This window comes from Nannospalax galili, unplaced genomic scaffold (assembly GCF_000622305.1).
Source record: "Nannospalax galili isolate Female #2095 unplaced genomic scaffold, S.galili_v1.0 scaffold265, whole genome shotgun sequence".
Classification (NCBI taxonomy): Eukaryota; Metazoa; Chordata; class Mammalia; order Rodentia; family Spalacidae; genus Nannospalax; species Nannospalax galili.
The window spans coordinates 330,989-339,290 of NW_008353747.1; the positions used below are offsets into that span (position 1 = coordinate 330,989).

General features: G+C 46.6%; 2 protein-coding genes across 3 annotated transcripts in view; one reads left to right on the plus strand and one right to left on the minus strand.

Annotated features, from left to right (window-relative positions):
* Nucleotides 1–470, minus strand: part of Cd3g (CD3g molecule) — a 12,540-nt gene extending 12,070 nt beyond the window's left edge. The window contains exon 1 of the mRNA XM_008850896.3: nucleotides 390–470. Within this exon, the coding sequence (XP_008849118.1) occupies nucleotides 390–444 (55 nt within the window). The 5' untranslated portion in view covers nucleotides 445–470. The remainder of the gene's footprint in view (nucleotides 1–389) is intronic.
* Nucleotides 471–2,145: 1,675 nt separating this feature from the next.
* On the plus strand, nucleotides 2,146–8,001 carry Cd3d (CD3d molecule). 2 transcript variants are annotated; one of them, XM_008850898.3, is made up of 5 exons: nucleotides 2,146–2,257; nucleotides 6,402–6,620; nucleotides 7,212–7,343; nucleotides 7,613–7,656; nucleotides 7,860–8,001. In XM_008850898.3, exons 1-5 carry the CDS (start codon nucleotides 2,203–2,205, stop codon nucleotides 7,923–7,925), a joined length of 516 nt encoding a protein of 171 aa, XP_008849120.1. In that variant the 5' UTR covers nucleotides 2,146–2,202; the 3' UTR covers nucleotides 7,926–8,001. The 2 variants fall into 2 exon arrangements, with proteins under 2 accessions (XP_008849120.1, XP_017658154.1); XM_017802665.2 differs by lacking the exon at nucleotides 6,402–6,620.
* The last annotated feature ends 301 nt before the right edge of the window (nucleotides 8,002–8,302 follow it).

The following is an 8,302-nucleotide window of genomic DNA, read 5'->3' on the forward strand; positions in this document are numbered from 1 at the left end:
AAAGAAAAGAAAAAGAAAAATGACGCCAACATGCCTGTGTTTTTAGTGGCTTCAGAGGATTGAAGTCAGGTCCTCATGCTTATGTGGCAAACACTTTACCAACTGAGCCATTTCCCCAGCTTGGTTGGGCCCTTTTGAGCTACATTCAGGCCTAAGATGGCGGCAGCACAACCTGCTCTCTAGCAGTTTAGTCCTCTGTTTAGTCCCTGTTCTCTGCTTCTTTCCAGCAGAGAACAGCAAGAGGTTTCATTTTTGCCTTTCCTTCTTTTAATTCTAAGAAGACAGATGAAGTTGGCTCAAGGTTAGGATTCCAGTAGCCTTGTCTCTCTGCTGATAGCCTCTTCTCATGAGCCCTCCCCAGGCTGTCATACCCTCTGGTAGCCTCTTACCTTGAAGAAGAAAGATTGCAAGGACGAGGCCCATCAGACCCTTTCCCTGCTCCATGCCAGCCTCTGTTCTTCCCAGTAGAAATGTGGAGCGTCCCTTGGCAGCCACCAGGTTGTCTGCAGTAGCTAGCTTGACTCCGCCCAGCATCCTCTGAGCTGGGGCCCTGAGCAGAGGCAAAAACCCCAGCGCCTCCACCCTCTGCTTCAAGTGTGGGCAGCAGGGGCCCCAGTAGGGCTACGAGTGCATGGCATGTCTCTTGCAGGGCAGCAGGTGGCAGGGAGTGAGAGGGTACTGGGTTCCCACTTGGAGCCCCACTTACCCTGAGAACCTCTTTGAATGCTAGGTTGAGGGACCATCCTGAGCCCTTTTTCCCAAGAAAGATGACTGTCCCTGCCTCTAGTTGTTGCTAGAATTGGGCTTGTTTGTCACTTGATCTTAGAACTGTTGACTCTAGGTGGGAGACTTAGGTGTGTGTGGCTGAAATTCTGAATGGAGAAGCATTTTAGTCTAGACATTTACTGGGAGATTTTGTCACTATTCTTTTGAGATCATCAAAGTGGTACCCACCAGGGAATAGGTTAAACATTCCAACAGGACAGCAAGCACATTTCCTGGATCCTTGATTTTGGCTGTTTTCAGGATCTCAGGCCACTGTCTCCTTCAGTAAATGAGTCATCAAAAATTCACAGAACTAGGGCTAGAGAAATGGCTCAGCAGTTAAGAGCACTGGCTGCTCTTGTAGAGGACCTAGGTTTGATTCCCAGCACCCACATGGCAGCTAACAGCCATCCATAACTTCAGTTCTAGGGGATCTGACAACCTCTTCTGACCTCTGTGGGTATTGCATGACACAGGTGCTCTTACATAATGCCGGTAATACACACATAGGCATAAAATAAAAATAATAAAATATTTTAAAAATTCACAGAGCTATTTGACACCAGACACAGAAAACAGCAGTGAGCATGGCAGACACGGCTCTGTCCCCAGGTAGATGACTGCCCGACTGTGGCAGTGTGGAAAGTTTTAGATCCCCACAGCCCCTGGTGGGAAAAGTCCATTGTCTCCTGGGAAAGCTCTATTCTACTAGTCAGTAGATTATATTGTTAATGAGAACCTCATACTGAGCATACTGGACGTGGCAGGCACCAAGCAAATTCTTCCCCCACATCAAATCCTTATAACGATACTGAGGGAGTAAAGCTCTGAAAGATTCCATGCCTGGCACCATGGATGCTAAGTACTGGAGCCAGGATTCAAATGTCTAGCTGAGGGGTTCTGAAGTCCATCTTCCCACTGGCTAGAAGCAAATGGATGTGGTGTCCCACACTGCCCTGTGAAGGGTCTTTAGACAGACCAGGAATGGGAACCTAGCTAGTGTGACTTGGTTAATGAGGTTCACAGCTTCTCTCAATGGGCTTGGAGAGGAGGCAATTTCTTGTTGGTAAGTAAATGGTGTTGTGTTGTCAACAGGAAACCTAAAATTTGCGTTTTTCATCAGTGACCCAGGAAAGGCTATTCTAATTATCTTTTCACATCCTAAAAGTCCAAGTGACCGCCTCCCATGTTGTCTGCTCTGCCTTCTGCCTCACTCCTAGGTTCTCTGCTCTAAAAACATCAGTCTGCACCTGCTTCCTTCTTACCCTACTCCTAGCCCGCTCTTGTGTTGACAGTCTCCCATCATCAAACGCTTCTAGTTCCTCCCCCACTCTTTCCTTTCTCAGAATACCCATGAGTCAGTTGGTGGAGGTAGTGCTCACCCTGGCTGATAGTTCTGTGATCTGCCTGGATCCACTGGATGAATTCTGCCAGAAAATGGAACATAGCAGGATTCTGGCTAGTCTGATAATGGCTGCCTTTCTCTCTCAAGGTAAGTGAGGCTTCTCCAGGTGTGTGGAGGAAGGAACCCAAACACTAGAACAAGTCCACTGAAAAGTGCTTCTCAGGGCTATTTTCAATTTACCAGACACTGGAGGATCAGGAGGGTGGGCTGGGATGTAGGCTTTGACCTACTCCAGCCAAGGCTCATGTTGGTCTTGAATATCTCTTAAGGCCTTGGACCAGAGATCTGTAAGAAATGGTTCAGTATTGCATGTGCCTGAGCCTAGGGCTAGTGATGGGAGAAAGTTATAACCGTTGTTCCTTCTAAGGCAAATGGTCTCCTGGAGTAGGATTCTTGATTCTCGGTTATTGGCCATCGTTATATGACCACCATGTCCCAGAATTCAGGATAACTTTTTTTTTTTTTGTCTTTTTGAGAAAGGGTCTCCCTGTAGCCCCAGCTATCCTGGATTCACCATGGAGACCAGGCTGGCCTCAAGCTCACAGAGATCCGCTTGCCTCTGCATCCCGAGTGCTGGGATTAAAGGTGTGGGCCACCACACCCAGCCCAGGAGAACTTTTTAATTTTAATTTTTTTCAGGAGCACTTTTAAAGAGAAAAGTTAGCTTTAGCTGAGCAGGAAGAAGGACAAGATGGGAGGGTACATTGTATTAAAGTCAGTAGATGTCCTCTCTTCACAATTTGCTTGACTTTTAGAAATGAAAATTGGGTTGTGGATATAGCTCAGTAGTAGATCTGTAGCATTGCAAAATAAACCAAACCAAACCAAACCAAACCCAAACCAAAATAACCCCCAAAATTTCATGCTCCAGGAAAAGCCCTGCAGTCCCAGGAAAACTGGGTCAAATGGTCATTTTAAGACCTGCTCTGGCCACCCAGGAGTTCCCCTGGAAAAAGCTCCACAGAAGACACACAGTAGGAGGGGAGCATTTTGTGGGCATGTGTCTTCTTGGGTGTTCTTCGTTTACTTCTGACCTGCTTCAGATGTAGGAGGAGCGGCCATTTTGGAGTTTTCTGAAGGATGCTTTTGTGTCCCAGTTGGTAACTTGAGTATGAAGCTCAGAGAAAACACACATTCCACCTTTGCCTGGGGCTGGTGGTGGAGATGCCAGCACCCCTGTGGGCTGTGGAGATGTTCTCAGGCTGGCACAGTAATTACCTAGATCTAGAAAGGCCCGCCGTGCTTGTCTCTGGTACTTACACCCTCTGCAAGACTTGAGCTGTGTGGTGCTTCAGGAACAGACTTGACATACGTTTTTGGGGTGACTGTTTCCCCTTGAACAAGTGTGGCACTGAGGCAGGACATAAAGAAAGGTAAAAATTATGGGGCATGAGAAGGGAAAGAAAGCCCTCACCTGGAGTCTAGTTGAAATCTCTCACCAGCTGATTGAAAGAATTTTAGTACAATTAATATTTTCTGTGAAGGCTACCCACCTAGAGATAATTTTCTTTTCATATGTAGATATTTTATGTTAAAATAGCAATGAACCAAGTTTAGTATCTGAATGTATATAACTTTGGGGAGAGCCTCATTCCTCTCAGACATTTTCTGGGACCCTCACAAGACTGCTGACTTTGTTTACAGTGAAGATATTCTACTTTCCAGGGATGCTGTCAGATACCCCTTACAAGCCACCCCGTGATCTCAATTATGTTCTTTAGCAACTTTTTGCAGATATTAGCAAAAAAACCCACCAAAATGGGTAATTGTTGTAAAGACAATGGTGTGTGACTCCCTCAGAGAAGTCATTCTGAAGTGTTTCTCTCTTCTTAATCCTCATGCCTAAAATCTATATTAAAACACTTTTTTGGTTTTTTGAGACAGGGTCTTTCTGTAGCCACAGATGGCCTGGATTCACTATGGAGAACAGGCTGGCCTCAAACTCACAGTGATCTGCTTGCCTCTGCCTCCTGCATGCTGGGACTAAAGGCGTGCACCACCACACCCGGCTAAAAACACTTTTTAATTGGAAGTTTGCGCTTTTCATACACTATATTTTGATGGTATTAAATCCCTCACCATCCATACCTTCCCTGTCCAATTTAATGTACTCTATTATATATAATAATAAGGCCTATAGGTTCTAATTTGTATCCCCAAATGTCCTTCAGTGTGGGTTCATCCCCTGGAATCTGGTTAACCTAATAAGAGTCACATCTTTGAAAAAGATTGACTCTTCCCCCTCCCAGCAGCCAACTATTGGTTGCCAATAGCTCCTCGGGTATGGTTGGGGTTTCTTGCCCACTTCTCCACGTCTATGCTGGGATTTGGTTCGGTTTGAGCTTGCTTGCACAGGTCTTGTGTATGCTGCCACCATTGCAGTAAGTTCATATGAGTTACTGACCAGCTGTCTGGAAAACTCTGTTTCCTTGTGGTCATCTGCTACCTCTGGCGCTTACAATCTTTCTTCCCCCTCTTCCACAATAATCCCTGAGCCTTGGGAGGTAGACATTTTATATAGGTGTTCTATTCAGAAATAAGCAGTTGCTGCCTCTTGTTCACTGTAGGTTGGCCAGTTTTGGGTTTCTGTGTTAATCACCATCTGCTGCACAAGGGAGCTTCTCTGGTGAGACTTGAGAGATGCATTAATCTATGGGTAAAAATACCCTTAATAAATCCCAACTTTGCTTCATATGAGCTCATCCTGAAACTCTTCTCTGTGTCAAAGCTTAAGATCTGGTTTTACTTGAGTCAAGGTCCCTCAAAGATGAAACAGAACCTTTAAGCCTGCTGTAAGTGACTATATGGAGCTGTGTCTTGGACTGGCTGCTGCTGAAAGAACAACAAAAAATCTGTTTGAAGCTGGGTGTAGTGGCGCACACCTTTAATCCTAATGCTTGGGAGGCAGAGGTAGGTGGATCTCTGTGGGTTCGAGGCCAGCCTGGTCTATATAGGGAGTTCCAGGCCAGCTGAGGCCTACAGAGAGACCCTTTCTCAAAAAAGACACCTCCCCAAATTTATTTGTTTTTGTTTTTTGAGTTGGGCATCTCACGTACTGTGTAGCCCAGGCTGGCCTCAAGATCAATGCAATCCTTGCACCTCAGCCTCCCAAGTGTTGAGATTACAGATATGAACCATTGTGTCAGGATGAATGTTAAATTTTTCTTGGTAGTACTGGAGATTGAACCTAGGGCCTTGCACATGCCAGACAATTGTTCTAACATTGAGCTAAAGGCCCAGCTAATAATCTTTTTAACAAGGGCTTTGCCCTAATAAATCTGGACCACTGGGCTGGAAGTTCATACAGCTCCTCCCTACCAAAGCTGTGATTAGCTCTTAGAAAGGCTTTCATAGTGAGTCTCTCATTACCTTGGCAGATGTTGGAGCAGAGGCAATGGAGAAGGAAGAAGATGAGAAGTTGAGGTGAGAGAGTTGCTGGCTGGGAAGAGGAATTAGATGCTTTCTAGTGTAAAAGGCACAATCTTTAGCCTAGAAATAGTCTTCTGTCTTCCTGGGTCTCTAGGGTGGGCCTCAGCAGTCAGTTTCCTTCTTTCATCTAATCCATGGTCTGAACTTGTTTTCAGGCAGGTTCCTAGATCGACCCAGCTTCATGGTTTCCTCCTTTGCTCCAAGTCCCTCAGGACCTGTGTCCTAGTTTGATTTCATTTGCAGTGATAAAACACTCTGATCAAAGCAACTTAAGGGAGGGAGGAAACGGTTTACTTAGCTTATACTTCCAGATCATAATTCAACATTGATGAAAGTCAGAGCAGGAACTAAGCAGGAACATAAAGGAGAAGCCACGGAGGAACACTGCTTGCTGGCTAGCTTTCTTATGCAGTCTAGGAACACCTGCTCAGGGAATGATGCCTCCCACTGTGGGCTGGGCCTTCCTGCATCAATTGAGGCAGTCAAGACAAACCCCACAGACATACCCACAGGTCAGTATGATCTAGGCAATCCCTCAATTCAGGCTCTCTTCTCAAGTGTCTCTAGGCTGTTGAGTCAAGTTGACAGTTAAAGCTAACCAGGACAACCCATCTTCTGCTTGGATGATAGCCTCATGTCCTTCCTGATCCGTAGTTCCAGGAGAACTTCTTGAAGTATTTCTTCTGTCACTTCTGTCTCTCTCACTAGAAATGATAAATTTTCCTTTTACAAATGACCCTTAAGTATGCACTTCAACAGAAGAATGGGAAAGCTGCCTCTGACTGTACTATCTCTCTCTTAGTGAGCTCCTTTAAGATATTGGTGGAGGAACTTGAGGACCAAGTCTTCGTGAACTGCAATACTAGCATCAAGTGGGTAGAGGGAACAATGGGAACACAATTGTCAAAAAATAAAAAAATGAACTTGGGAAAACGCATCCTGGATCCACGAGGAGTGTACAAGTGCGAAGGGACAGAGGACATGAAGAATAAATTATCTACTGTGCAAGTATATTACCGAAGTATGTGCTTCCTGGACCATCTGGGTTTGGAATCGTGGGGCCTCTGAATGTGAGAACCTTTAGGCTAGAAGGTGCTGTGGTGAATTGATCTGCTCTCTAAACAGACTGAGGGCACACTTGTAGTGGTATGAATGAGATTTGGGAACTTCAGAATGGGAGAGAGTTTAAATAAGGAAGAAGAATAGGGGCCTTGTTACTGCTGGCTTGGAGAGGGACTTAGTCCACTCCCTAGTGAAAGTCTCACAAAGTTGAGGTTACTTCTTGTTTCTCTTCAGAAGGACAGAGGGGGAATTAGAGAGGCCATTAATAGCTTACTGAAGTTTGAGTTTTGGCATGAGAGGGCCTAGGGTCTTCCTAGGATAAGAGATGGTTCCCTGATCTTAAAAACTCTCTTCTTAGCCGGGTGTGGTGGCGTCTGCCTTTAATCCCAGCACTTGGGAGGCAGAAGCAGGCAGATCTTTGTGCGTTTGAGGCCAGCCTGGTCTACATAGTGAGTTCCAGGACAGCTGGGGCTACAGGGAGACCCTGTCTCAAAAAGACAACCCCCACCCCCCAAAAAAACTCTCTTCTTTTTCCTTCTCTTGCCCATAGTGTGCCAGAGCTGTGTGGAGCTGGACCGAGGCACCTTGGCTGGCCTCATCATCACCGACCTCATTGCCACTCTGCTCCTGGCTTTGGGAGTCTACTGCTTTTCAGGACATGAGACTGGAAGGCTCTCTGGAGGTTAGTGGAAGGTCTCTCCGTGTGTGTGTGTGTGTGTGTGTGTGTGTGTGTGTGTGTGTGTGTGCGCGCGCGCGCGCGCGCGGGAGTTGCTCTTGCAGTGTCCTAAGGAGTCTTATCATAGGGTGCTAAAAGAACTTAGATGCTCATGTTGCTCATGCGGACTTCTGAGGGTGAGAGTGACGAGCTTCAGAGCCTCCTGCAGTGTTCATAGGTCTCCCTACTTCAGCCTCCCCAGCTCCTTGATGACTCTCTTTTCTTGCTTCTTCTAGCTGCTGACACTCAAGCTCTGCTAAGAAACGAGCAGCTGTATCAGGTGAGCCCTGAGGGGAGGGGCCAATGGGAGAAAGAAGGAGTGGGGATTGCGTGACTGGACACTAGGGGTTGGGCGCATGTGTGGAGAGTCCTTGAGGGGAGCTCATTTCTGGATGTGTGGGGAGGTCAGACATGAGTGCTGATCTCTGGGCTCTCTCCAAGAGAAGTTCTGACCCTGACTCAGTATCCTCCTTCTCACCTCAGCCTCTTCGAGATCACGATGATGCTCAGTACAGCCGTCTTGGAGTAAATTGGCCCCGGAACAAGTGACCTTGAGACTCATGGTTTCTCAGAGTGTCATTATCAATTGTGCCAATAAAGATGCCAATAAAGATGTGCCTTTTCACTCAGCAGGTGCCTCTGTTTTCCAAGGCTACTGGGCATGGGTTGGGAGTTGTCCTAGCCTGACTGGGATCTTACCCTCCCTGCCCACCTGTGTTCTTCCTTCGTCTCTTCTGTTCCACACAGGCAGTGATGGACAGTCTCCTGTCCATCCTGGCCCATTGGTTTTTCTAGCCCAGTGGGTTTCCTGTGTGGAGGATCTGCCCAACCACATTCTCTCAGCTACTTGTTGACTCCACTCCCCTATCATAACAGCTCTTTAAGGGTTTGGCTGCCTTACCACAGCTGAGGTACAAAGGAACTGA